General features: G+C 59.0%; 1 protein-coding gene across 6 annotated transcripts in view; it reads left to right on the top strand.

Moving 5' to 3' along the window:
* Nucleotides 1-27,030, top strand: part of PHC2 (polyhomeotic homolog 2) — a 138,956-nt gene extending 111,926 nt beyond the window's left edge. For 5 of the 6 annotated variants that reach the window (XM_084651683.1, XM_084651681.1, XM_084651682.1 and 2 more), the window contains 8 exons: nt 2,055-2,515; nt 2,850-3,015; nt 18,864-19,066; nt 21,187-21,316; nt 22,708-22,822; nt 23,236-23,377; nt 24,138-24,429; nt 25,533-27,030. In XM_084651683.1, coding sequence (XP_084507809.1) covers nt 2,055-2,515; nt 2,850-3,015; nt 18,864-19,066; nt 21,187-21,316; nt 22,708-22,822; nt 23,236-23,377; nt 24,138-24,429; nt 25,533-25,687 — 1,664 coding nt within the window. In that variant the 3' untranslated portion in view covers nt 25,688-27,030. Of the gene's footprint in view, nt 1-2,054; nt 2,516-2,849; nt 3,016-12,818; nt 13,093-18,863; nt 19,067-21,186; nt 21,317-22,707; nt 22,823-23,235; nt 23,378-24,137; nt 24,430-25,532 lie in introns of those variants that run through there. The other variant, XM_084651686.1, reaches the window with a different exon arrangement.
* Nucleotides 27,031-27,314: the final 284 nt, after the last annotated feature.

The following is a 27,314-nucleotide window of genomic DNA, read 5'->3' as shown; positions in this document are numbered from 1 at the left end:
CTGAGGACATGTAAGCCCAGCCTCGGCTCCTCGGGGCCTTCCAGCCATGGGGATGGGATGAACTGGGGTTTGCAAAGCTCCATTCCAGGCTCAGACTTGGGGCCCGCGGGTTCCGAACGCACATCGTACAGGGGCGTTCGGGTCGCCGGTTCCAGTTCTGGCCACATCTCTAGCCCCAGCTGCTAGGCCCTCCTCGAAGAAGCTGCGGGCCCTTTGCGACTCCCTCACCCACTCTCCGAGCCAGCTCCCTCCAGCCCCCCGCCCCAAGCCCGCAGACCCAGTCCGAGAGGCCAGTTTGGGAGTGGGTCTCACTGCCAGGGAGGCTGGGCTGGCTGAGAATCACCGCATGCCAGAGCTCTCCCAGTACCAGGCCCCTACTGGCCCCTCAGCCCGCTGTAAACAGCCAGTCTCCAGGTGTCACCCACCTGGCAAGCTGTTCCTTTCTGCGTGTAAAACCATCCCCAAGGCCTCCACTTCAGCTCTAGGTCCTCCATGTAGATGCCCGGGCAATGGGTGCCTGAGGAATGCCCTTGAGAGAGGAAGGCTGGACAGTGGGTTCCTGGCACATAGATGAGCCCTCAGCCCTGTTGTAAGCACCCCGAGATCCCTTAGCTCTGGTGGGTGAGGACAGCACTGTTATCCCCATTGCAATCAGGGAAACAGGCACGGACCATGGCACTGACCTGCCCGAGGTCACGAAGTAACAGATCTGAGGTTAGCATCCCATTCACAGGCCTGTGCTAAATGCCCTGCTCTCCTGACAGCTGTTACATTTGGCCAAGTAGCCATGCAAATGCCCCGTGTGATCCCATTTTCCCCCCTCATGGCTCCAGTTCCAGTGGGCTCCGTTCCCAAGTCACTGGGGAATGTTCCTAGCTGTCCAGCATGGCTGGCTCCCCCTGGGGTCCGCAATCCCATCTTAGTCTATCCAGCCTCTGCCCCTCACTGGGGATGGACTCTGCAGTCGGTACCTGTCCCAGCAGCCAGGTGATGGTGCAGAAGGCAGAATGGCTCCAGCTGGCTCCCCGGTGGCTGCACTATCCGCTGCAGGGCTGGCAGGAATCACCGTGTCTCTGTGCTGCGGAAGCCGGCTCATCGGGGAGCCGAGACATGAGGGAAAAGGCACCATTTTACCCTGTTGCTTTCTGAGCGCTTCCTCTCTGCCAGGAATGGGGCAGGGTCTCACCAACACACAGCACTTTCCCTTCAGGAGTCCTAGGGACCCGTTGTATCCCTACCCAAGAGAGACCTGTGCTTCCGACGTGCAGAGAGATTTTAGGCAGGAGGCAGAATTGTGCTGTACTGAAGCTCCACCCCAAAGCCCAAGCTTCGCCCACAATCGCAGGATGGCCACTTATTTCAAAGTGTTTTGTGGTTGACAGTGATATCATTAGGCATCAGAGTGAACATCCACTGAGCGGACCAGTTCCCATTCCTCGTGTTCCAGCCTGCAGGCTCGGGCACGCATCATGCAGCAGGTCACATCCCGAAGCTTTCCCTTCCAACCAGCTGGGCTAGAAATGACCAGCCTGAGGGGCCAGGAGGCCGGAGGGAAGGGTCCTGGTGGCAGCAGCGAGGATTCAGCAAACGGCCTCTGTCCCCATGGGTGACACGGAGTCAGAGGGGGCTCAAGGTCCCTGTTCCTGGGAGACCAAACGCCACAGGGCCTGTGCTCTCCCCCTCATGCCAGTTCCCTGCCTGCCTGCCCCTTGCTCATGTGCCTGGGGGAGCAAAGGAGGGGCACGCCACTTAGGCAGACACAATAAAGCCACCGGAGTTACGGTCCAGCACCTCATGCATCTCCCAAAGGGGAGTCTGGCCCTGGCTGTGCATGGGGGGAGGGGAACAGAAGGGGCGAGGCACCTTGTGCCTGGGCACCTTGGAGGGCAGGGGTGGCCGTGCCCCGGTGCAGCTGGAGGGGGCTGGCGGGCGTGGCCAGCCCCGGTGTCTCTGGATCAAAGAGGCCAACGTTCCGTGAGCGTGAGCAGGGGCTGCCCAGCTGGGAGCGCGACGGCCTCGTGACGAACAGCTCTGTGCTGTGCTTCCCCCTCCAGCCTACGCCCAGCTGCAGCCCCACCAGCTCGTTCAGCAGCAGAAGCAGATCCAGCACCAGTTTGTGATCCAGCAGCAGCAGCTCCAGCCCCGGTCTCAGCCTCAGCTCATCCAGGGCGGTGCCAACACCCCACCCCAGCTGCAACCACTGCCCCCGCCCACACCTAGCCTGGCGGTGCAGCCCAGCTTGCAGGTGCAGGGCCAGAGCCCCACCGCCCCACAGGGCCCAGCCCCTCTAGCCCACCCACCGCAGTGCCAGGCTTCCAGTCAACACAAGCCGAGTGCCAACCAGCCATACCAGCCTGCTCTGCACGCCCCTGGGCTCCAAGCCGTGGGCCCAGCCCAGCCAGCGCCTGAGGGCGGGCCTCAGAACGGACACCCCGGATGCCTGAACCATGCCACTCATCGCAAGTTCCAGCATGCCTCAGCTGTGATCCTGCAGCTCCAGCCGGCCATCGGGACGGTGAGTGTGGCATGGCCGGGGAATGTGGTGCCAGCCACTGGGGGACATTGGGAGATTTGGTCCCGGGTTTGGGTTTGGTTGTGATTCAGAGGAGGAAATGTAGGGATCTTACTGTAAATGTTTGATTCCCTCAGCTGGATACAGGATTCTTCTTCACTTCCTGGCCTCAACTGTTGTGGGATGTTTCTGTGCGCTGTTAAACAGCCACCACGTTCCACCCCAGAGGCGCTCGTTTCATTGCTGGGCGACGTGTTGCCTGTGTGTGGAGGAGCCCTGGGATCACTCAGGGCACTGGCTGCTGTTACACTCTCGTTCTCCCCTGCCGCTCTGACAGCCTCAGCTCAGCATCCAGGAGAATGCCAGGAAAGACGTCCTTCCTGCTGATAAGAACCCGGAAAGCCTGCCAGCTCAGCTGCCACCACCGCCGCAGGCTGCCCTGATGCCCCCAGCTGCACCCCCGGACCCAGAGGTCTCTGAGGGCAACAGGCCCCCTACTCATGGTAAGGAGCCTTGGCTGTGTAAGTGGGGTGTTACCAGGAGCGGCTGCCTTGACTGCCCCCTGCTCTGAGACATCTTGCGTCCTGGCTCAGACAAAGTGGAGGGGCAGGGCCCTGCTTAGGAAATGGGGCAGAGCTGGATTGCTGGGGAGTGTTCAGGGTGAAGCTGGGGCGTGGGGGGAAGAGAGGCTGAGGGAACTGGGATTGTTTAGTCTACGGAAGAGAAGGATGAGGGGGGATTTGATAGCTGCTTTTAACTACCTGAAAGGTGGATCCAAAGAGGATGGATCTAGACTATTCTCAGTGATAGCAGATGACAGAACAAGGAGTAATGGTCTCAAGTTGCAGTGGGGGAGATTTAGGCTGGATATTAGGAAAAACTTTTTCACTAAGAGGGTGGTGAAACACTGGAATGTGTTAGCTAGGGAGGTGGTGGAATCCTCTTCCTTAGACGTTTTTAAGGTCAGGCTTGACAAAGCCCTGGCTGGGATGATTTAGTTGGGGATTGGTCCTGCTGTGAGCAGGGGGTTGGACTAGATGACCTCCAGAGGTCCCTTCCAACTCTGATATTCTATGATTCTATAAGTTCCTGAGTGTGTTCTGGGCAGCACCTTGGAAATAAACCACACCCCAAGGGTGTGGTTTTTGCAGCCTCACTCCCCATTGGATCCCCATGTGCACGCCAGCAGTGCACAGGGCCTATCAGAGAATCAGAACAGGGGAGAATGCCCCAGGCGTAAAAATACTGCATGTGGGGCCCCCCCCCCGTGCCCAGCCCAACAGGTGATGCCCCAGAGGGTGCCACCACCAGGATCTCCATAGGCCACCCAGCCTTCTCTGACTCACGCTGAGGGAGCAGCTCAGCCTACAGGGGATGTAGATCCCCCTGTGCCCCATTCTCCGGCTGAGCTCCAGGTGGAGAGAGAGGAGTGCCTGCACAGGGGGTAAGAGGTGCAGGGAGGACGAGGTGAAGAGCTACCGGAGGCTGCTGCCATTGGCAGGAGCTGCAGAGGAGAAGGCTCTCGCTGTGTGTATGGCGCAGATAGGGGCAGCTCCCAGACTCCAGGGCATCAGACCTGGCAGGGGTAAGTCCTTCGGGCTGGCCCCCGAGCAGTGGTAGTTTGGTGCAAAGCAGGTTCTTAGAGGAGGGGTTACTCTTCCTGCCGCCCTCCAAACACCATCAGCAGTCAGTGCCTGCCCGGCTAGGAGACAGAACCATGGCTCTAGGTGTCCTGGGGTGACTAGCACTAATGGTTGGTGCTGTGGCCGGTTCCCCGTTCAGTGACTCAGTCATGCAGTGGCTTGCCTGTGTTGCGATGCCAGCAGCATGATGTGTGTCTGGGCAGTAACGCCAGCGGGGAATCCCAGTGCTGTGGCTGGCATGCCCGGGCTGTAAGGATGGCAACGTAGCCGGCCTGCATGGGTGGTGGCATCAGCCCCATCACCAGGGAATGCTAGGGGTGCAGCAGGTCCCCTGACTGGTGATGCTGGTCCTGCCTTTACAGGGGAGCTGCACTGGTGCAGGTGCACCCGAGAGCTGGCTGCTTCCATCTCTGGGGAGCCACGGCCCTGTTCACCCTGCACCACGGGCACCGTGCTGATGGGAGCTGTGGAAGTGTCTCGGAGGGGTGGGTTCCAGCAGCATGTTTCCCAACACAAGAGAGGAGAGTGAGGTGCTATAGCCACATCTGGTCAAGCTGCACTGAGCACTGCTGTTCTGAACCCGCAGTTGGCAGCTGAGAAAGTTCCCGTTTTCCAGCCTTGTGCTGTTTTAGGACTACTGGCTGGGGCGGAACCAGCCTGGGGAACCTGACCTAGGCCCAGCTCAACCCCAGGCCTCCTGCATCCTGGCTGTGAGCTGGTGTCTGGGAGCTGTGACGAATCCCTTGCTCCCTACCCTGAGCTGGGCATGGCTTGGCACGGAGCATTTCTCTGTAAGGCAGGAAGCCCAGGCAGAGACATGCCCAGGGCACATCATTGCAGGGTGCTGCCGCACTCCTTAGGCGCCACGTTCCAATCTGGCTGGTTTTATAAAGCCAGAGCCTTTGTCAGGATTTTATTTTGTTAGAATTCCAATGCAAACAGGTTGGGGGTCAGATTCCGCATTCCCAGCCCAGCCCTTGCAGCACTGTGCCAGGGCACGGGAGCCAGTGGGGAACTGACCAGCCGGCCCATGGGCAGCAACAGCACAAATAGCAGGTATGTGGCAGGAGACTTCAGCCACCCTCTGTGCTGCAATGAGGTCAGGGGATGCGAACAACACAGGGCAGAAAATGGTCAGAGGAGCCGTCAGGCTAGATCTGTCCAGTCTAGTGTCACTAGCCAGAACCACAGCTATCTGACCACCCCCGTCAGTGGGGGGCTACCACACGCCGGGGGCAGGAGGGCTCCTCTCCCCACACCCAGTCATTCTTCTTATTCCAATGTCTGATCGTCCCCAGCCCTGGCTTGTCTTGAACAATCTGACTTGCAGCCAGTCAGCAGACAAGCTGGGGGTGGAAACGTCACGTTCTCCCGGACAGTCAGCCCCCGAATGCCAAGTGCCGGGGGCATAGTCAGCATGGGGCCAGCCTCATTAATGCCATCTGCCCGCTAAATGGAGCCAGGCTCCTCTGAGACGCCACGCCCCTGGAATATTCTCCTGGACTGGAAAAGCCATGGACCCATCTGTCAGGGTCACTGGGCTGAATCCATCCCCATAGCCTCCTATGGCCCAGCATCTTCCTGCTCCTGTCGGGAGGGGACAGGGCTTCACAGCTGCAGATGCTCCTTGGGAGGAGCCTGTGTGGGATGTACCATGAGGGTGTGTGTCGTGGGGGGGTGGGCATGTATTGGGTTGTGGGGTTGTGTGCTGGGAGTGTGTTGGGTTGTGCAGGGGTGTGTCATGGAGGGGTGGGGTTGGGTGGGTGAATGGGTGTTGTTGTGGGGCTATGCACTGGGAGTTGGGGTGTGCAGAGCTCTTGTGTGCAGATGTGGTTTGATCATTTATTCAACAAACGAATGTTTTCCATGTCATTTTCCCATGTTGAAACATAACTGCCTCAGTGACTCCATCTCCCATACTTTGCCCGCTGTAGTGGGCATGGGGGGTAGTGCATGTGGGGTGAAGGGTGTTTGGGGCAGTGTGCAGGCATGATCACAGAAGGGATCATACCAGGCACACCTGGCACAGACTGGGGCAGAGTGCCCCTGCATGGGGATCTGCGATGGAGGAGAATTCCACAGTGTTTCCCTGTGGCCCTGCAGCTTGGCCCAACGCAAAGTGTGGGGAGACATTGCCAGGTTAGGCTGGTGGCCTTTCACCCCCACTGTGCACTGGTGTAAATGGTGGCACGAGGCTCAGGCCATGGCATCTGGGCAGGCAGGAGAGCTTGCTTCTCAGCTGGGCCTGGGTAGCAAAGAGCAGGTGAGAGCGAGCTGGGGTGAGGTCAGGTCGCAGTCACCATCTCTGTGAAAGACACACACCCAGTCTCCCTCATCCCCCCTCCACGCTTGGTCTAGGCCTGTGCTTTGTCCTTGGTCCCACCAGAGCGTGAACTACCATGGAGCAACCACTCCCTTTATTCTTGGCAACAGTTCTTTTCCCGTCCCTGCCCAGCAGAGACCAGAGAATTGCTGGAATCAGCGCTGGATGCACCGTGCCAGGAAAGCAGGAGGCCCTTGTCTCCCTACGATTCCTCCTGAGTCTTAGCGCAGCTGGGACATCAGTGAAGCCTGGGGTTAGTGCTGCTCAGGTTGGAGTCCAGGGATAGGATGATTGTGGGCTCCGCATGCATCCCCAGCTAGCCTGGTATTCCCCAGCACGGGCTCCTGCCTGTGATGCCTGTCCCCATTGCAAATAATGTAGGAGTCCTGGAGTGTGGAAAGTCCTCACTCTTTGTTGCCAGCAACTTTGAAGGCTGCAGGCTTCCCATGCTCAGGCAGGGCCCTGGGCACCCATTCACCTTGCTTTTTTATAGCACCCTGCAGGATCCCAAAGCACTGCAAGACAGGGAAATAGGCTTATCCCCATTCTCTAGATGGGGAAACTGAGGTATGGAGCAGGGATGTGATTTGATTGAGACCAGACAGTGAACCCGGATAGGGAAGAGAACCCAAGACTCGTGACTTCAGTCCCTAACTCCAATCACTCCTTTACATCTGTACATCTTTACATCTGTGAGCACTGAAATGCAGGTGCGACTGGGGTGGGACATGTCAGTTCACAGGAGTCCTTCCACAATAGTTTAGAACAGGAAGCAAAGTAGAAGAGAGCAGTGAATTGAAACTGCACCTGGAGATGTAGGGAGGCAGGCTATAGGTAGCCATGTGGAATTTGGCCAGGATGCCCAGGCTAATATAATGCTCATGCAAAGTGCCATGGGACCTGCACTGAGGAGTGGCCAGAGTCTCTGGTGCATGTCTTGTTTGGAAGAGCCCAGCTCCTGCAAGGTCCTGCTGGGGCACTGGCTGAGAGTCAGCTCTACCACTTCCCACCACCTTGGGCCGTTCTTTGAAGGGCTCCCACATCCTGACGAGAATCCATCCAAATGAACTCCAAACCACAGCCCCAAAATAGCAGACGGGCTGAACATTGTGTGTCTCCAGCAATCAGCGAGCACGTTCAGAGTAGCTACCCTTTGAGACAAAACCCCACTTCCCTGGGGAGCTGCCCAGCCTGCAGCCATGTGCTGCATAGCCCAGCTGGGAGAGCCCAGGGCCTAGAAGGCCCATGGACGGGGAAGCTGGGCTCACAAATCCCCTTGAGTTACAAAGGACAGCCCCAGTGTGTAGTGGCTTCAGGGAATTCCCATCTGACCATGCCAGGGGCCTCTGGGAAATTCATTTGGTGGGCCTACCCTTGCTGGCAGCCTCAGTAGAAGGCTGAGGACTGAGCTCCCCTCTCAGGCAGGGCTGAGGCACCTTGGTGGGGGCAATGCATCGGGGGAGGTTGCCTGCACTGGGGTTGAAGGGCAACAGGCTCCTGGTGCAGCTGCTGGGCCTTCACACAAACAAAATGGAGCAACCCATCCCCGGCCCGGCTGGCTGGCTGAGCTCACAGCTGAATTCAGGTGCAACCTATGCAGGGACTGATCCCTTGCAGGGCTGTGCAAATCTGCCCTCTGATCCCATTGACAGCCCCTCCCCCCACCACTGGCTGCTGGGGGAGCCTGTCAGTAGGGGCTCAGCCCACACAGCTGCACATCCTTACAGGTGCTTCCAGGGTTCCTCCGCCACACACCAGCCCTAGCTAGCTCCCTTCTGACTGACTCAGTTTGCTTGGGGGCCTATCTGGCCTGGAGGGGGATGCAGCATGAGGTTAAAGCCAGTGGGGGCAGATCAGGCTCAGATGGACCTGGGGAGAGCAGGGGTTGCAGTGCTGTCTCTTCAGCCCCCTGATGTGCTCCATCCTGGACCTGGAGGGGCCACCACTAATGCTGAGGGGGAAATTCATGTTACCCCATTCCTCTGCACAGGATGGGGCGGGGGCACAGGTGGCTTTAAGCCACGTTCCTGCTTCTCAAACTCCTGGCCATGCCCAGCCTCTGGTGTAACGTAGAGCAGCCTCAGGGCCAGTCTGATTTATTCTCATTTCCCACAGCCCAGTGTCGGCCACGGGCAGCAGAGAACAGTTGGAGCACTCCAGGTGCACCCCTCCATGCCTGCTCAGCTCCCTTACAGCACAGGCTGGGAAAGGAGTTGGCTTAGAGTCCTGACGGACATTCCATTCTGCTGGAGGGAGGTGGGCGCCATGCAGAAGGGTTTCCCTGGGGCACCTTCAGGTCCCCTTTTGCCTCCAAAACAGTATAAAGGAGCTGGGAGCAACAGACGCAAGCCCAGAGAATCCAGAGGATTTTTCCTGTCACAAACTGATGCTCCTAAGGGTCAAGTTGGAGCCTAAAACTCTGGACTGTGCCCTCCTCTTTGGAGCCTGGTATGGACTCAGCAGTCCAGCGTAATTTGGAAAAAGCTCCTGCACCTCCACACTGTCCCTCTTCAGGGCGGGAGCATAAAGGACAGGAGAGTTTGATGCGTTAGCCCATAATAACCTGTGGTGGCCAGCTGAATCCTTTTGCAACAGAGGGAGTCAGGGTCCCACTCCAGCCTGGGTGGCTATATTCTGCCTGTTTAGATCCCCATGAGGTACCAGCTAAAGAAGCTGTTTTTCACCAAAGTCGTGGAGAATGGGAGAGATGCTGGTGGAGTGGAGAGAAGCAAATGTAGTACCCAAAAGCGAGGAGTGATTTTGTCAGTTACCAGCTGGGAATTGAGCTTCCAAGCTGTTCTGTATTGCTGGAGTGGGACAGAATGTGATTTCTGGGTAGACACTATCCTCATGTATTCTATGTCTTCCCACCTGTAGTTACAACATAAAGAATTACTTCCTCACGCTGCTGCATTGCTTCCCGTTCTGAAGGACCCAAAAGCACAGGACATAATAGCCTGGTCCAGTTCCCTTATGCCAGTCTAACTCCATAGACTTCATGGGAGTTAGTCCTGATTTACACAGGTGTATGTGAACTCAGAATCAGGCCTTCACTGAAATTCACACACCTCTATGATGGAACGATGCCACCCCTCTTTTTCCCCTGGCATAAGTGAGAGACCAGCTGTGGGTAAGAGGGTGGGGGCAAACTGCCTGCGTACTCCGGCTACCCCTGGCTGCTGGAATGGCCCTTTGGGGCCAGTGGGCAGCTGGGTGTCAACTAGAAAAGTCTGTGAGCTGTTGTGATTTACACAGGGGGCTAGCTGCAGGGCTGGGGAGTCACCAAGATTATTTGCCCATCACCTCAGGTCCTTCACCAAGTACAGTTCAGATAGACCTTATCTATCTAATCTAATCCAGCCCCTTGTCTACACTACTGAAAAGTGTTGTCAGAAGCTACCGGTATGGTGCTCTGCTCGTGTTCAGTGATGATAACAGTCAGCTGCATGCGTGTTCCCTCTGTGTGCTGTCCCAGCTCTGCGCAGATAGCTAACGCAGCAGACCCCGAGAGACCCCCAATGACCACAGACTCTAGTAAGGTACGAAGGCACGTCGGCCAGGTTTATTGCTCAAACGAAGCACAGTGATAGTTCCCTATAGACTCTACAGGGCATACTACGAATTTGTACTCCCTGGCAATGGACTCAGCTCAGTCAGTGGCGGGACTTTCCACTGCCCCCTAGGCCGGACAAAGACACCACCCCAGGGATGTATCTTATACACAGGTACAAGAAGTTACATAACGCTCCTGACGTATTGAGGTGCAACCCCTTTACGTAATTATGCAGCACCCTTCTACGTAGTGAGGTGCCGCCTCTCACCTTGTACATGTTGGTTCGAAGAAAACAACTCTCTCCATCATACTAGCCTTTTGCCCCTGTCCTTATTATCTATGTGGATGGTATCAGAATGTTCTTGTGCCATTTGTAGACGGTCCTGGTATCCAGTACACTTGAGATCTATGTCTGTGCAACAGCATATCTCTATGCAACATCAGCCTTTTCCTTGTCAGCTTCTGTGAGCAGGGCCTGCCTCTGGCTCGCAGCTTAACTTTGCTTTCTGTCAGCAAAGTCTTAACCATTACTTTAGCTCAGGCCTTAGGTCTCATACCGGGCCTCTGATACCAAGGTTTTATGTTTCAGGGCCTCATCTTACTACAAAAAGTTTTGCCAGTGTATCTGGATATTTACTTAAACCACCAAAATCCGCTTAGTGTAGGTGTGTTCTATCAGTATAAAAGTGCGTATACCAGTATATCAGGGACCTGGCATCAACTATACTGGTATAGTCACTTCTGTACCAATATAACTACCTACACTAGGGCTTTTAATGGCATAAATACGCTGATAACTCTTTTAAGTATAGACCAACCCGTAGGATATTATCCAGCTGCCCATCACCATAGTCTCTGGGCACCCTTCACATAAAACCAAGAACAATAGCTAAGTCCCTGGTGGATTTCATGATATCCCTGGCACCCTGTATATTGCAAACAGCTGTTTCTTTATGTGTGTTGCTAAAAACCACATGAAATCTTTATAAGGGAAAGGAGTACTTGTGGCACCTTAGAGACTAACCAATTTATTTGATGCATCCGATGAAGCTCACGAAAGCTTTTGCTCAAATAAATTGGTTAGTCTCTAAGGTGCCACAAGTCCTCCTTTTCTTTTTGCGAATACAGACTAACACGGCTGCTACTCTGAAACCTGTCATAAGGGAAAGTGCTTGTAAAATCTCTGATTTGTCCCTCTTTCAGTGTCTCTCACTGTGTAGGCAATAACAAACATTAGCATCTGGTGCTGCCCTTTGGTTACTTCTCAGTTTCAGTTTCACTTTGAGGTTCTCAGCTCTGCAGCCTTTGGGCTGAAAACGCTGCATGGGGAAGTTTAAAAAACATTTGTCTCCACTGGACTTAATATTTGTTGTTTTTAAGCCATGGAACCTGTTTCTCTTTGTGTTACGAGGTTTGCTTTATATGACCCAAACTGTGCAGTGCATAGGGATAGCAGAGGCCTTTTAACCAGGTGATGCCTGACCCAGAGGTCACTATTGTTCATCTAAAATAACAACCTCTTTATGTAGGAAGGACTGCACATTGTCACAGAGACAGTGTCCGCTTGCCAGGGTTGTTTCCTGGCAGTGAGGTTGGTGCAGGAACCAATCGGAAGGCAGGATTCCAAAGACAGGGCTCCATTACATTTATAATACACAAATATCCGGACTCAGTATATTTACAAAGTACTTTACATGTCCAGAGCACTCTGCAAACATTTGCTTTTACAGGTGGGGAAACTGAGGCACGGAGCAGCAAAGGGCTTTGCTCTTATACAAGGAGCCAGTGTTAGGGCCGAGTTGAGAAATCAGGGGTCCCTGGCTCCCAGCCTTGTGCTCAGGCCATCAGACTTGTACCTCACCCTGTGACACCCACAGAGGATAGGATATAAGGGAATTCTCCAGCATGTACCTGCTGCCTGTGGAAGGGCCTGATTTGACACCTAGGGTGGCGCAGTGTGTTTGAGAATGGTGCATGGATGGGAGTGCCTGCGCACAGCGGGGGAGTTTGGGGGGGGGTGCCGTGTGTGTGTGTTAGCAGCGTTTATTCGTGTTTACGGGCTGTGACGCAATTTTAAACACACTAACTAGTACCGCAGCTGACAATCCTCCAGAGCATGGGACTGCGCCGCTCCCCCTCAGCCCGGCTACACGGCCATGGAGACGCACCACCCCCGCCAAGAGCCGACGGCCTCCGTGCTGCGCTGTGCACCAGCCGCCTCCCGGCACCCCGGCCGCTGCCTCTCCCGCCCACGCCCGGCCCCGCACAGCCACGGAGCCTTGCGTGGCCACCGGCCAGGGCCAGGGCCAGGGCCCCGGGCTCGCTGCGCGCAGGCCCCGGGGAAAGGGGCGCGCTCTGTGCGGCGCCGCGGCTGCTTTGCGCGCCCGCGCCCGGCCCCGCCTTTGCGGCCCGCCGGGCCTCGCCCCGCAGCCCCGCGTGGAACCCCCGGGACGGGGGCGGGCGCAAGCGGCGCCTCGCGCAGGGGTTGGGGGCGGGCCCGGGCCCGGGCGGCCAATGGCAGCCCTCGCGTGCGTGGCTCGGGCGGCCTTACAAAGAGGCCGCCGCGCCCTGCCCGCTCCCCCCCCCCCCCCCGCGCAGGCTGCGCGCTCCCGCATTGTCTGCGCCGCCCGCCACCGCCCGATCGGCTGAGCGCGGCCGCCCCGCCTGGGCCGGCCCGGGGCGTGCGGCCGTTCGCGCCCGCTGCCTGACGCCGCCGGGAGCCGGGGCCGGGGCCGATCCGCGGGCGCCCTGGCGATGGGCGCCCTGTGAGCGCCAGCGCGGAGCTAGAGCGCGGCGGGAGGCGCAGCCCGACCCCGGGGCCGGCGGGGCATCGGCGGCGGCTCCTTTGTCTCCACCTCCCCCGATGCGCCGGCGCGGGAGGCCGGAGGCTGCGCCGGGTGCCCCGGGCCGGAGCTGGCTCCCCTCCCAGCCGTAGCGCCAGGGCGCGGCAGCGGCGCTGGCCCTTTGTTCGTGCCGAGAGCTAGTTCCGGAGATGGGGCCCCGGGGGGGCCGCCCCCTGGCGGGATCGCGGGACCGGCCGCCGCGCCTGTGAGTCGCTCAGGTCAGTGCTCGAGGGCGCCGGACCCCCCGGGCGCGGGGCGCGCTGCGAGCTCGGCTCCCGGGCGCGCTGCGAGCCCGGCGGAGGACGCGCGGGGCGGGCGAGCCCAGCTGCCGGTGGCTGTTCGTCATGGGGCCGCAGGGGCCATGGACGTTTGGGCTCCGAGCAGCCCGGGGGGCCGCCTCCTTGGGGAAGGGGAAGGGGTTGGCGGGGGAGGCTGCTAGCCCCGGGCCGGACTAGTTGCCCCCTGGCGCTGCGCAGCGTGTGAACAATGGGGGCAGGGTGGTTGTGCCCTGGGGCTCGCGTGGGTCGGGTGACCAGGCTGGCGGGTGGATTGCGTGTGTTGCATCTTTGCTAGATGGAAGCTGTAGCTGGCCCCGGCGGGCTGGAAAGAGCCAGATCCGGATGGAGCAGGTTGTCTGGCAACGCCCAGATCTAGAACCTGCTGGAACCCGTCTGCATGCACCTTCCTGACCTGACTTTCAAAGGTGCTGAGCAGCCGCCGCGCCCAGTGACTTTACCCGTCGCTGTGAGCGCCGGCACCATCAGGCACTGGGCCCCAGAAGTATTCAGCATTCAGTGCTGATGCAGAGTGAGCCACAACCAACTACAGGCCTGGACATAACTAGGTGGCTGAAAACTCCAGAGCCAGCTCCTCACACCAGCCTCCAAATAGAGCGTGAATAAGCCATCCGGCTGAGGCTGCCAAACTGTGATCAGAGCTGCATTGTAACCCATGCCAGGGAGCAGGGGCAGGATAGGGCCTGGTCCATAAGCCTAGAGTATTGGCATGTGCCAGGCCCCATTCTTCCCTCTGCTCCCAGCCTGGTAGAGTGTAGTGAGAGTGCATTTTGCAGTGCTGCTGCATGGATGGTGATGGGGGAGGCAGTGAGCATGGGGTTTTCTGGTGAGGCTTTCCCAGGCCCCAAAGGATCCCTGTTCTGTGTCTCTTCTGCTTCTGATCTCAGAGGGGCTGGTGGGGTCCCTGGAATACTCACTGTGTGGCAGGAAGGGGGGCTGGCTGCTTCGGGGGGTTAGAGTCTTGACTCTAGCCCAGGCTGGTAGTGACAGAGGCGTGCTGCTCTCAAATAGCTTCAGGAGCCTCTATATGCAACGAGTTGAGGGGTCTCAGCTGACAGGTGTCCACATGACAAGAAATCCACCCTCACAGCTGTCACTGTTGGGGCCACTTGTCTGGCAGCCTCTGCAGAAAAGAAAAGGATGATTGGGCCATGGAGACAGCTCCCCTCTTGCTCCTGGAGGGGGTACGCTAGCTCAGGGAGGAATGATGCTACTCCCCCTGCAGTGCATGGAGGCCTCTGGCAACTTTTTGCAACACGACACTGATGTTAAAGGGGTGTGCAGGAGAAAACAAAGGTCACCCCACCCCCAGCACTGACCAGCCTGAGCTGTCCGTGGCCACTCCGATTGTAAATGCTGCTTTCTCCTAGGGGAGTGTTGCAGAGATGCCCCATGTCAACACAGAGGGTTGCCCCCTGCCACAAGCGCCTTAGCACAGCAGGAGTCTCCCCTAGAGCATGGCTCCCCTAGCACCGGGACTGCACTTCCTGGGTGGCCAGAGCCTTGTATCTTATCTCAACAGCATCGGTCCCAGCTGGGCTTTTGATGCAATTGATCTCCCTGGGCTGGAGCAGCTGGAGTCTCCAGTCTGGTCTGCTTCTGGACTTGCTAATACTTCATCCTTTGTTCCTGGAGAGGCCTGCCCTGGGGTCTGGGCTCCCTGTCCCCGGGGTGCCCCATTGCTTGCTTTGACCTGGATCGTCTCTTTGCCCAGCAGCTCCTGGGAATTTCTCCCAAATCTCTCCATCCCCACCTGCCATCTCCTTTGGCCTTTGCTCGAGGAAACCCCCTGAAGCATGTGGACTCCCTCCTTGGCCTGGCTCCTCGGGGCCATTGTTCTCCTTAACTCAGGCTCCTGCTTTGCTCCCAGTCCCAGGAACCTCAAGGCGCTCAATGACCCTGAACATGTTTGTTCCTTCCTCTGTCTGTGTTGTCTGTCTGTCTAGCCCTATCAGCAGCACAACCCATGGTCTGGGGGGGCCCTGCTGGGGCTGGACTCCATGGACTCCTTGTGATGCGGAGCGCTGCACCCAACCTCACAGGCTTTCCAGCCGCTTCCAGGCTCAGTCCGTTCCCCCTTCTGGCATCTCTAGTCACCCCACCTGCTGACCTCTGATCACACAGACCCTTCTCTGAGGGGAGAGAGGGTTCTGGTGTCCCCATTCTGTTGCTACTTCCCAGCCACCCTCAGCTGGCTTCCCTGTCAATCTTCCTTTTCATTCTGGGGCTGAGTGTCATTCCTCCTCCTTGGCAATGGGCAGAGACCCTGACTCCTGCATCGTTAGTCATGTTCTCCTGCTAGCGCTGCGCCATCCCTTCTGCCCCCATGGGGGAAGAGGGCAGGATCTCAGTGTTCGAGAGGAGCCTCCCAGTGTCCCTCCTCCACCCGGTTGTGGCCGAGCTATAGGGAGTACAGAGGGTCCTAGCCTGTGCTCAGGCTCCTCTTGAGAGCCTTGGGTCTGTCTGGGTTCCTGTGCCGCTCTCCTCTCATCGCCCTGAGTGCCCTGTCCTGCTCACTGCTCTGTAATGTGGCGGGGGCTGCGGGGCCAGCCTGAGAGGGGAGTGGGGCTGCAGCTGCAGGGGGTGGGGGGCAGTAGGGGGAGGACCCCCAATTCCAGCCATTAGGCAGAGATGTGGGGTTCTCTAATTGCGGACTCTGCACAGGTGGTGTTTTCTTGGCCCCGTCCTGGGGGGAGGGGGCTAACTAGATGATCTTTAGTGGCCCCTTCCAGCCCTACTTTTCTAGGTTTCTCAGCCCCCGCCGCTGCCTCCTGCTGCCCCATCTCTTCTGCCCACCCCACTCCCATCTGCTCCCCTCATTCGCACAGTCTGTGCACTACGCTAACTGCACACGCACCCACAGTCTGAACCCACCTACTCATCCCCAGCACTCAGCCCGCGGCCATGCCCAGCAGCCATGGCAGCCCGATTCCACCCCTTCCCCAGGGCAGTAAGTTAAACCGCAGCCTGCTTGCCCTGCCTTAGCCTAGCCACATTGTTCTCCTAAGAGGAGCCAATGAGACTCTAGCAGGGGCTGGGCCCAGCCAGCGCATGCCGGTTCTGGGAACCTCCTGCTCCCAGCCACACTGGGCCCCTTCCCGCTGCATGTGTTTAATGTTTAATGACTGATGTTTGCTGGGAAGGCAGGGGTGGAGGTGGAGGGAGGGAGAAGAAAATGCCACCCTCTGGGGCAGGAAAGGGTGCGTGGGCTGGAAGGACAGGAGCGGGCAGCGATTCCCCCTGCCATGGACGTAAGGTGCGCTGATGGGGGCAAGAGAGGCTCCTTTGCAGGGGTTGGCCCACACCCATGGGGCTCAGCTCTGCTGGGAACCAGGCCTGCCCTGACCTGTGCTGTTCTCCGGACATGTAGGGGTTAGGACCCGGACCCGCTGCGACCACAAAGTTTGCAGCAAGCAAATCACGGGGCTGCTGCTCTGAGTCCACACTGTGCTTCCTGTGAGGGATTCTGGGTAGCGTAGTCCAAGGCAGACTTCCTTCGGTGAATAATACTTTGATACGTGCTGGGGCTGCATGCCCACAGAGCTGCCTTGCAGTGCCAGCATGTATCAAAGTATAGGGGGGGAGGGAGAGCTCAGTGGTTTGAGCATTGGCCTGCTAACCCCAGGGTTGTGAGTTCAATCCTTGAGGGGGCCATTTAGGGATCTGGGGCAAAAATTGGGGATTGGTCCTGCTTTGAACAGGGGGTTGGACTAGATGACCTCCTGAGGTCCCTTCCAACCCCGATGTTCTATGATTCTCTCAGCCCTGGCTCTTCCCGGGACATTACTTTGCACAGTCATACTGAGAAGAGGCGCCTTGGTAACTTGGGGGGGGGTGGCACAGCTTTGCCATCGGAAAGGCTCCCTGCTGTTGAGACAGAGGTGGGTGCCTCCAGGGCCCTGCTGTGTACGGATGCCATAAATCCCCTGGCTGTGCCCTGCTAGCAGTGTTCTCGCAGCCGAGCCCCTGCCCAGGTGGCCGGAGCAGTACCTCAGGGGCACGAGTGCTGAGTGCTCGCTGTAGCTTGGCAACCTCTGTTAAATGGTCTGGTGGTGGGACAGGCATCCCACGCATGTGGCCTCTTTATGTTTCAGCCCTGACCCAGAGGGGATGCTGTTGCGGGGGGAGGGAGGGGCTTGGACGTCACGGGCCCTGGATCCACAGTGTGCCTGTTATGTTGAGAGTCTGGCCTTAAGCCAGTGGGGGCCCCCCCCACCCCACCCTGCTGTGGCTGAGATGGCCAAGGAGGGGGTGTTAGTGGTCCCTGTGATGGCGTTTATTGGACACCTGCCCACATGGGACTAGACTGAGACCTGCCAAACTTGGTGTATGTGGGGCCAGAGAGCAGCCACAGTGAACAGGGCTCGACTTGGGTGCATTCTCGATCAGCCAAAGGCTCCATAGCCAGTTCGTGGGCCCTGCACTCCAATGGCTCCTCCTTGTGTGGAGCAGCCAGGGCTGAGGCTCTGCTAATGGCTAGGCAGCCCTTCCTGTTCTCTACAGATTCTTATACCGCTGTCCTCACCTTAGTATCAGGGCTGGCCGCAGCATAACCTAGAGTAGCCCTGGACAGCTTTGCAGTCTGGCTCAATCCAGTATCTCTGTGTTCCCGTGCTGCTGGCCCAGCCCTGCCCCTCAGAGACCCTCCTGTGCCGGGGGAGCAGGGGGCACTTAGGACAGCGTCCAGGGGCTGCAGCAGAGGGGGAACCTTCCACTACTTGGCAGGGATCCCCTTCATGCCAGATTATATGCGGGAGCCTCCTCGGAGCACCCAGAGGCTCTCACACCCATCCCAGCTGGCCCTGCTTCCAGCACCCTGCCCTGGCCAGCTGAGCCCTCCCGTAGCAGAGTGTCAGATGAGGAGGCTGGCAGAGGTGAGGGGCTGGAGAGGCCTGCTGCCTGGCACTGGGGGTAGGGCTCTGGTGTCTGTCTAGGCCCCTAGGTGGTCAGAGAAGGATGGTCAGTATGGTCCCATGGGGGATGGGGTCCCCGTGCTTCATTGCTTGCCTACCCTGGTTTAAGTGCCAGGAGTGATGGAGTTGGGGGGAGAGGGGGCTGTGCACAGGATCTGGTGTATTGTAGTGTATCCCCTGTAGAGATCGGGCCCCTCTAATTCCAGATCCTCTGGGCGCAGTGGAGTCAGCTGCCCACAGACCTCCTGGTGCTCCCCTCTGTTCATTGTGCCTGAGAGCGTCCCAGCTGGAGGGGAGTGTGCTCTGTCCATTGACTCTGCGCATGGGGGTTCTTGGAGAGCATTCAGCTGCACACAATCCAGCCTGTGTGCGCCGGCTGGCCGGGGGGTGGGGGGGGGAGAGTGCCATGTGACTCGCTGCTCTGGGCCCATTCATCCTGCCCTGGGGAACAGCCGGGGAGTCAGCTGTATGGTAATGGCTGCCCCACCGAACGGTGCAGAGGCCTGAATGGAACAGGGGGCAGATCCCGCACAGGCTGAGATCAGCCGCCTTGCCACATGCCCACCCCACCTGGGGAGAGCAGGGGGAGGGGAGGGGAGGCCACTCCTCTCTGCGCGTGCGTCTGCTTGCCGCACTCCGCGTGTGCTGTGACTGCTCGAGCTGGCTGCGTTCTGCTGTGAGGCAGTGTGCCCCCCTCGCTGCGTGTCTCACGGGGCGGGTGTGTTCGTGTGTCTCTCTGCAAGCCCCACCCCCCCAGCTCAATCTCGTCTCCCCCTGCAGAGCCGGGACAGGACCGTGTTCACGCGCAGAACGACCCCAGCAGCCCCGGCATGACCTCAGGGAACGGGAACTCTGCCTCTACTGTTGCTGGTACTGCCCCCCAGAATGGTGAGAATAAACCACCACAGGCCATTGTGAAACCACAAGTCCTGACGCATGTTATCGAAGGGTTTGTGATCCAGGAGGGGGCAGAGCCGTTCCCGGTACGCACCTTCTTCTTTTCCCCCCTTTACCCTGTTCTCTTTTTGTGTTCTCGCTTTGGCGCACGCCCAGGTCCCGCTCCCGCCCTGTTTCCCTGACAATAGCAGGAGCCAGCTGAGCATCGGCCTCCAGTCACTGCCATGCCACAGCTCAGCCTGAGGGGGGCGCTCACCTCTGCTGTGAGAGAAGCAGATGCTGCCCCCACTGTGGGGTGCTATTCTGGGCCAGGTGGTCTAATGGTTAGAGCACAGGACTGGGGGTCAGGACTCCTGAGTTCCAGGCCTCGCTCAACCACTGAATTTGTGTGCCCAGTTTTAGACACTTTGGGCCTTGTCTGGGATGGTGCACGCCCACGGAGGGTGCTCAGTGCTTCAGGAAATCAGGCCTTAGGTGTGTCCACTGGAGCACCTGAGGCCCCCCCCAAATCCAAGGCCACTTTTGGAAAATGGGGGCCTTAACAGCTCTCCCTCTGTTTCCCCATGTGAGCCATGGGGATAATGAGACTTTGGGAAGCGCTGTGAGAGGCGGGGGTGAAAAGCACTAAGCAAAGGGTTATGATTCAAACTTGTCGCTGTTTTCAAATGTGCTTTGAAACCCTTGGATTCACCACGCGCTGTAGGTGAAAGTGCGGAATGGCAGTTACTGTCTTTGAAAGGGGCAGGGGACACTTCTGGGCATCGATATCAGTGTTATTGTTACAATATTTATTTAAAGGTCCTTGTAAATAAAGTTATTGTTAACCTGTCTGGCTTCCTAGCAGAGCTAAGAAGTGCTCAGGAACTGGGGGTGGGGGGCCTGGAGCCTAGTCAGAGCTTCAGCCTGAGGGTAGAAATCTTATTTATATGACCCCTCCCCCCACTTTGCCGAAGCATTTGGGTCGGTACAGGGAGCGACAGGCCCAGCAGCGCATGGCGTAAAGCGCTCCTGAGGACGGAGCAGCAGCTGCTGTGCGTAAAGGGGTCCGTTCCAGCCACTCAGAGCTTGCTCAGTCTCCTCTCAGCCTGGTCTCTGTCCGAAAGGGAATATTCCACTTGGAGCGAAAATGGTTGAGCCGCTTTAGAGCGAGAGGAAAAAGATCAATTTTTCTCAGAACAAAACCAAAACCTCCTTCGACCGTCTTGCCGGGTGAGCTGGCAGGGCAGGAGCCAGCCCTCCCTGGGGAGAATAAGCAGAGAGGTGACTGAGCTGTGAGACTCTGCAAATTGCAGCAGATGAAATTCACCCCCGCCCAGAGGCCCTGCATGAGATACGCGCCCCTCCTAAACCTGCGGGATATTGGTGGTGCCGAGGCCTTCTGCCCAGGGTGGATTTCACTAATGCTTGTGTGTTCATGCGGCCCTTCGACTCAGGCTCCGATCCTGCATAACTGTGATGGGACTGCTCGCAGCAGGTGGTTAATGCAGGATTGGGGCCTGCGTGTGTACACTGCGTGACTGAGGGAGGCTGCACTGAGCACGTGAGCTGGGTGCTGAAGGGGGGAGGCAGGGATGAGGCAAAGATCGCTGCACTCTGTGTGAGGGAGAAATGCACCTTAGAGGCACAGGAGAGGGGCAGCTTTCTCCAGTGTGTGGGGCTGGGCAAATCGTTTCAGCCTCTGGACCTGGCACCCTCTAATGCCAGTTTGCCTGGATATGCAAAGTTCAGCTTCACCTCCAAACCCGAGTGGGCTTCTGCTGTGCCAGTGTGAACAAGGGCGTGTCCCTGAGTAACTCGGCTCCATGCAGGCCAGGAGCTCAGCTTGGAGCCAGCTGGTGCGGCAGGGAGCATGGCAGAGGCAGCATGCTTGGGCCTGAGCAGAAGCCTTGCTTTGCTCTGCATCCCCCTGCCCACCTAGCTGGCCCACCAGAACAGCCTGACTTGGTGGGTCACTGCTGTTGCCCTTCAGTGGTTGCATCCCAGAGCTGCTACCACTGCTGCCAGCTGGGGGAGCTCTCCTCCAACTCCCACAGCAAAGGTCTGTGGTTTTGGAGCTGAGTTCTAGGCCGAACTCCCCAAAGGGGCAGGTAGCAGCCCCCTCCTTTCCGCCCACCACAGGGTTTTTGGAGGCCTGCCGAGAGCCAGCCCAAGGTTGCAGGCAGAGCAGCCCTCTAATCTGTCTTGCCCTGTGTCTCCGGCTCTCCAGGTGGGGCGCTCTTCACTGCTCGTGGGGAATCTCAAGAAGAAGTATGCCCAGGGCCTTTTGGCCGAGAAACTCCCACAGCAGGACAATACAACCACCACTGACTCGGAAATGGAGGAGCCCTATCTGCAAGGTAGGCCCCGGCCAGCAGAGGCGCTAGAGAACTGTGCCACCTGCCACTGATCCTCCCACCCCACTAGTCAGGGGAGGGAGCAGCTGTCATGTTCGTTAAGAGCTGAGGTCGGGGGCTGCCTGATCCCTTCAGAACCCAGTGGGTGCTGAGGGTCAAACCTCCCCACTGCCCCATCAAAGGGGGCGCTATGGGACGGCCCTTTCACCCTAGCACAGGCAGAGCAGCCCTTGACACTATTCCCACTGGGAAGAGGGGGAGGAGGAGACAGCGGGGAATAGGGTGGTGGGAGCACAGGCTAATGGTTAGAGCTGGGACCAGGGTTCTATTTCTGCCTCTGCCACTACCCTCCTAGGTCACTTTCCCCTTTTGTGCTTCAGTTTCCCCATCCATAAGATTTGGGGGAGGGGATGATGATCCTGACTCCCCTCCCAGGGGCTGCGAGAGCCCATGAAGGCTGCAAAACACTTCGTTCTCCACCCTCAGCACCCTTTTCTCACCCACAAAGGAAGTGCAGAAGCAGGGAGGGCAGATAAGCAGGGAGCTGAGAGGTAGCTGTGCTCTCAACCTTCAGCTTGTAGGCTTATGGGCTGAGGCCAGGGCCTATCCCCTGGGGCCTTTCCTGGGACCCTGGCCTGGTTTCCAGGTTCGGGGGCAGCCTGGTGTCTGGCAGTGCGGGCCAGGACGCAAAGGGGGCTGAGTCATTCAAGCCGATTGTGCAGCAACTGTTTGCTAATGTGGGTAAAGTGATGGTGGGGAGACGCACAAAGGCTGAGATGCCCCCAATACCCAGATGTTCTCCAGTCTCCTCAGGGCTGCTGGGTTAAGATACAAGAACATCTCAGGATCCCTGTGTAGGGCAGACCCACATGTGCTGCTGCCTCGGGCCCGTGGCTCCAGGAATAACACTCATTTGCCCACCCACCAAAAGCAGGATCCCATGGCGCCCAGAGTTAGGCCAGCCTGCCTGTCTGGCATGGGAGAGCCCAGCAATTTGAAAGCCAGAGTGTCTGCAGGGTGCCTGGATCTCCTCGTCTGGCCTTTGAGTGGGAGGGAACAGTCAGGGACAGTCACCCCCTCACCTAGAGCAACCGAGGTGCCTGCCAGGAGTGGCCTGCTGGGGGGGCTGTGTGGCCAGGGGGAGCGGGGAAGTGGCCTTGCCTATGGTGGGTGGCCTGTGTGTGGAGGATTGGTGCTGGGGGCTGGTGCTGGCCTGTGGCCCAGGGGACTGCAGATGGTGGCTGTGCTTGGGGGAGGAGGGGGGGGCGATGCCGGGGGGGGCAGGGTTGCTCTGGCCAGGCAGTGGCTGAGACCCCACTGCATGCCAGGCGTGTGCAAGCCGTCACTAAGAGCCAGGTGTGTCTGTTGGTCCCTGTGTCCTGCTGTGTCCCCAGAATCCAAAGAGGAAGGGAACCCCCCGAAGCTGAAGTGTGAGCTCTGTGGCCGCGTTGACTTCGCCTACAAGTTCAAGAGGTCCAAACGCTTCTGCTCCATGGCCTGTGCCAAAAGGTAACCACTACTGAGCAGTGCCTGACAACCAACTCCCCAACCCCCCCCTCCCCGAGCGGCGCCTGACCCCGCTACCAAGCAGCACTCCCGGCTCTGCCGCTGGGCAAGGCAACCTAGCGTTGCCCTACCCCTTCGTGCATGTCATCCCCACCGTGGGGCAAAGCCCCTGAGTCCCACTCCATCCCTCAGCATCATCTGCCTCACGCAGGGGCTAGGGGATCTTCCCCCCCACCAACATGTTGGCTCTGGGGGCCGGGATGCTGGCAGGGCCGTGCTGTGGCTGGTGCATCTGCCTAGTGCAGGGCTCCCCTAGGCGCCATCGGCACTCATCCGGCCACTGTGGGGAGTATGGCAGGGTGGTGAGGCCGCTGGACTGAGGCCCTATCACTGACCCGCTCCTGGCTCCCCGTCAGGTACAACGTGGGATGCACAAAGCGAGTGGGGCTCTTCCACCCTGACCGCAGCAAGCTCCAGAAACCGGGGGCGGCCGCACACGGGCGCCGTCGCGCCTGCAAGGGGGCCTTACCTGGCCTCAGCAAGGACACCAAGAAACAGGTGAGCTGCAGCCTCCCCCAGGGTGGTGAACCTAACCCCCTCCCTCCCCCAGGATCCCCAGGAGGCAGCTCGTGCATGAGCCTGGAAGTCAAGGACCTGGGCTACCCATTGGCCCTTGGCAAAGCGCTGCGCCTCTGCAGGCACCCCCTGCTCGCCTGAGGGCTGAGAGTGGTAGTCACTGCTGTAGGGCAGGTGCGTGGAGGGTCTCAGGCAGATGGGGCTACAATTTTATTAAGATGTTAAAATAAAATTTAAAAAAAGGCACAGAGTTTAAGCGTAGAAGTTTCTGGTTATCAGGGGATAAGGTACAGATTATCAAGGGGTGCAAAATTCGGGCTAGGCTTGGATGGCATAAGGAATACATAATCTGCAGTATCCCCGATTGGGGGTAAAAGGTTGATCTTAACCATCAGTTAGCCCCATTGCCCAGTCGGGAGGGAGGGCCAGCAGTGTGCTGAGAGGGTGTGGGGGGGAACAGAACCTAAGAACCTCCGGACAGACAGTCAACTTTCTGCTGAAGCTGAGACTAGAACGCAGGACTTTGGGCTCCATCCCCTGCCCTCTAACCACTAGACTGCACTCCCTCCAGCACCATCAATAGAACCCAGGAGTCCTGCCCTAGTTCCCCAGAGGGAGCAATAGGACCCAGGTGTCCTGGCTCCCAATCGTCTGCAGAGCAGAAGAGACTGGGGAGATGGATGTTGCATGGGGCGGTGGGGGGCTGGCCCCCCACAGGCTGACCTCTCCACTGCCCCTCCAGACGCCAGTGTCCCTCTCCACGGGCTCGGTGCCGCTCTCCGTCACAGCCTCGCTCCAGCTCAACCGCAGCCAGGAGGATTCCAGCCGCTGCTCCGATAACTCGAGCTACGAGGAGCCACTCTCGCCCCTCTCGGCCAGCTCATCCACCTCACGCCGGCGGCAGGGCGAGCGTGACCTGGAGCTGCCCGACATGCACATGCGGGACCTTGTGGGCATTGGGCACCACTTCCTGCCCAGCGAGCCCACCAAGTGGAATGTGGAGGATGTCTATGAATTCATCCGCTCCTTGCCAGGTGAGGGACCCTCCCAGCCTTGCTCCCCTCCCTGCCACATGGACCCTGGGCCAGCCAGGGCCTGCGGGATCTTTGAGGTCTACATGTCTGGGGTGTTGCTTTGTCCACTGCTGACGTGCAGCTAGCTCTGGGGTGGAGTCCAGTAGCTGTTCTGTGCTATCCAGCGAGGTGGGCTGGAGTTAGCATGGAAGGAGCATGGGGAACCAGGCTTTGACTTCCAGGGAGAAGCTAGTGAGCTTGGCAGCAGGTTTCAGCTAGAGCAAACCACTCTGCCCCCAAATCTGAGAGCAGCTGGCCAGGCTAGGAGGGCCCTCAGCAATCACCCCACCGTCCCTCTCACCTGTGCTGACCCTGAGTGCCTGCCTCCAGTGCTGGGGCCTCAGACAGGCCACTGCTCCCCCTCTGTCTGAGGTGTCAGTCTATCCTGCAGGGGTTCGTTCCCCCAGGGGCATTCCTGCACCCCCTGGCCTCCGCTGTCAGCATCCTTCGGCCCCACCTGTCACTTCCCTGCTCACTGTGAGATGCCCTGACCTGTCCTGCGGGACCCAGGCAGAGGGTTTGTCTGGGCCTCCCTGGGAGGGGGGAGTCTTCCCAACCTCCCTCCACCACAAAAGAGGCACCCCAGAGCCCTGTGCTGACTGCCCTTCCAGTGGGGGGTGTCGGGTTGCGGCACACTCCCTGCTTCTGCCTCAGGAGCACTGCGGCCACTTGGGGGGTGGGACACAGGAGCTACTTAACAGCTCACAGCAAGAGACTGGGACAGGAACAAAGCCACTGTTGGCAGTTACAGCTGCCGGGGACCCCAGCGAGGGCTCCCCTGAGCTAGGTGGGGCCGCGGTGCCTGGGTAACGTGATCAGGTTCGTTCTATTTTTCTGCCAAGACGGTTTCAGCACACCTAGGGCTGCCTGCAAGGGGACACACCCCCTGCCAGTCCTGCTCCCCCGCACTGGCTCAGGCTCCCATCCAGCACTGAGCTAGCATGGATCTGCTTGGCGTGGGGAGGTGGTGATGGCTCCCTGGAGAGGGCAGAGCTGGCCGGGGGGGGGAGGGGGTGGAAGGCTGGGCTGGCACCCACTCTGATGGCCTCACTGGCTCCCTGCAGGGTGCCAGGAGATCGCAGAGGAGTTCCGCGCCCAGGAGATCGACGGGCAGGCCCTGCTGCTACTGAAGGAGGATCACCTCATGAGCGCCATGAACATCAAGCTGGGCCCAGCGCTGAAGATCTACGCCCGCATCAGCATGCTCAAGGACTCCTAGAGGCGCCCGCATGCATGGCACGGGCAGCCCACCTAGCCGCTCCCACGCAGGGCAGAGGCACCTGCCCCCGGAAGCCCTTTGGGAACAGGCTGTAGCTGTCACTAGGAGCTGGGCGGACAACACTGGGCCCATGAGCTCCATGCTGCCTGGAGCACAAAGGCCCCTGAATCCCACAGCTGGGGTCTGATGCCTGGATATCCCTGTCGTCCCACCTCCTTGCTGGGGGCAGGAGGCTATGGCTTGCGGGGCTATACGTATTCTGTAGCATTAGCTTCCCCTACTGCTGTCCCAGACTGCCCCGCGGTGTACAGGGGAGAGGGGATCCTGGCTGCAGGGCAGGATGGGGCTGTTCAAGGGGCAGTGGCCCCCATGGCCAGGTGCTGGCTGGCAGTAGTCAGGGCTGGGCTGATTCCCCTCTACCCACCTAGCTGTGTGATCTACAGGAGCCCCACTCCCCTCTAGCCCCTCTGGCACCCCCGGTCACCCCCCAGAACTGCAGACTCGCCACCCCGTGGAGAGGCTGAGGGATGCGTGCTGGACCCAACCCCTCCTCTCAATGCCAAACAGGACGGTTGCCTTAAAGTTGTGTGTGGTTGTGGTGCCAGGCATGGCCCCCTGCGCCCCCGGGCAGGCTGCCAGTTCCTGGGCCCCAATTTGTGCTCCCAGCCTGCGGCCAAGGCTGCTGGGGGTGGCAGCACGTCCTGTGGCTCAGACTGTTAACTCAGAAGCTGGCGTGTCCCACTGGGGAGGGCTCCTGGGTGGTGGGGGCCCTGCTCCTGGGACAGCACAGTGGGGAGCAGGCTCCTGGCTGGCTGTGTGTGGGGGCGAGAGTGCCTAGTGCCCCTTGGCAGGGGGATGCATTGCAGCAGGGCCTGCTGTGTTCCCTGGGCATGGGCACCGCTGGCCCCAGTGCCCTAAGAGCATCCGTCCCTGTGCTGTGGAGGGGGCAGGTGGGGCTGTCCCTCCAGGCTACCGGGGCCAGAGTAGCTGGCTCATGCCAACAGAGCAGTCCCCCATGCTGGCTTGGGGGGCATCTGCACAGGCCTCCCTAGGGCTTCCCTTGGCACCTGTCCTCAGGCTGCCATAATACTGCCAAGGCTGCCCGCATGCAGCGGGGTGGGGGGCTCCAAGCCCCACTGAGAATCATTCCTCTCTTAAGAGGGGGAGAGATGTAGCTCTATCCTCCCCTCCCTATTGCAGAGCTGCCGGCTGCAAGTGTCCCCCAGCAACTAGGGAGCCACTCCTGGCTCTAGACTGAGGGAGGCTGGGCTGGGAAGGTCTTTTTAAACCCCCCTTTTTTTTTCCTGTTGTTTTTAATAAACATTACAAAAAACCCCCACAAACCTCAGCTCGGGGGCTTTTCTGGGCCTAGACGCATGCTGGGCGCCAGCCGCTCTTCGGCTGGTTAGTAGCAGGAGCGGGGGCTCGGCTAGGTGAAACCTTTCAGCCCTGCCCTGCCCTGCCCTGAGTGGAGACCCCCATCTCGGCTATGGTTCGACACTGAAGGCTCTCGCAGTACTGCGTTAGCTCCGGTTTACCCAGTCTCCCCAGTGATAAGAGCTGGAAATGGTGGGATGGAGAGGGAGTTGAATGAAAGGGGGAGAGGAGCCAGTGTCATCCCCTTGGG

The sequence above is a fragment of the Lepidochelys olivacea genome (genome assembly GCF_965140295.1).
Source record: "Lepidochelys olivacea isolate rLepOli2 genome assembly, chromosome: 18".
Taxonomy (NCBI): domain Eukaryota; kingdom Metazoa; phylum Chordata; order Testudines; family Cheloniidae; genus Lepidochelys; species Lepidochelys olivacea.
This window is presented reverse-complemented; position numbering and strand designations above follow the sequence as displayed.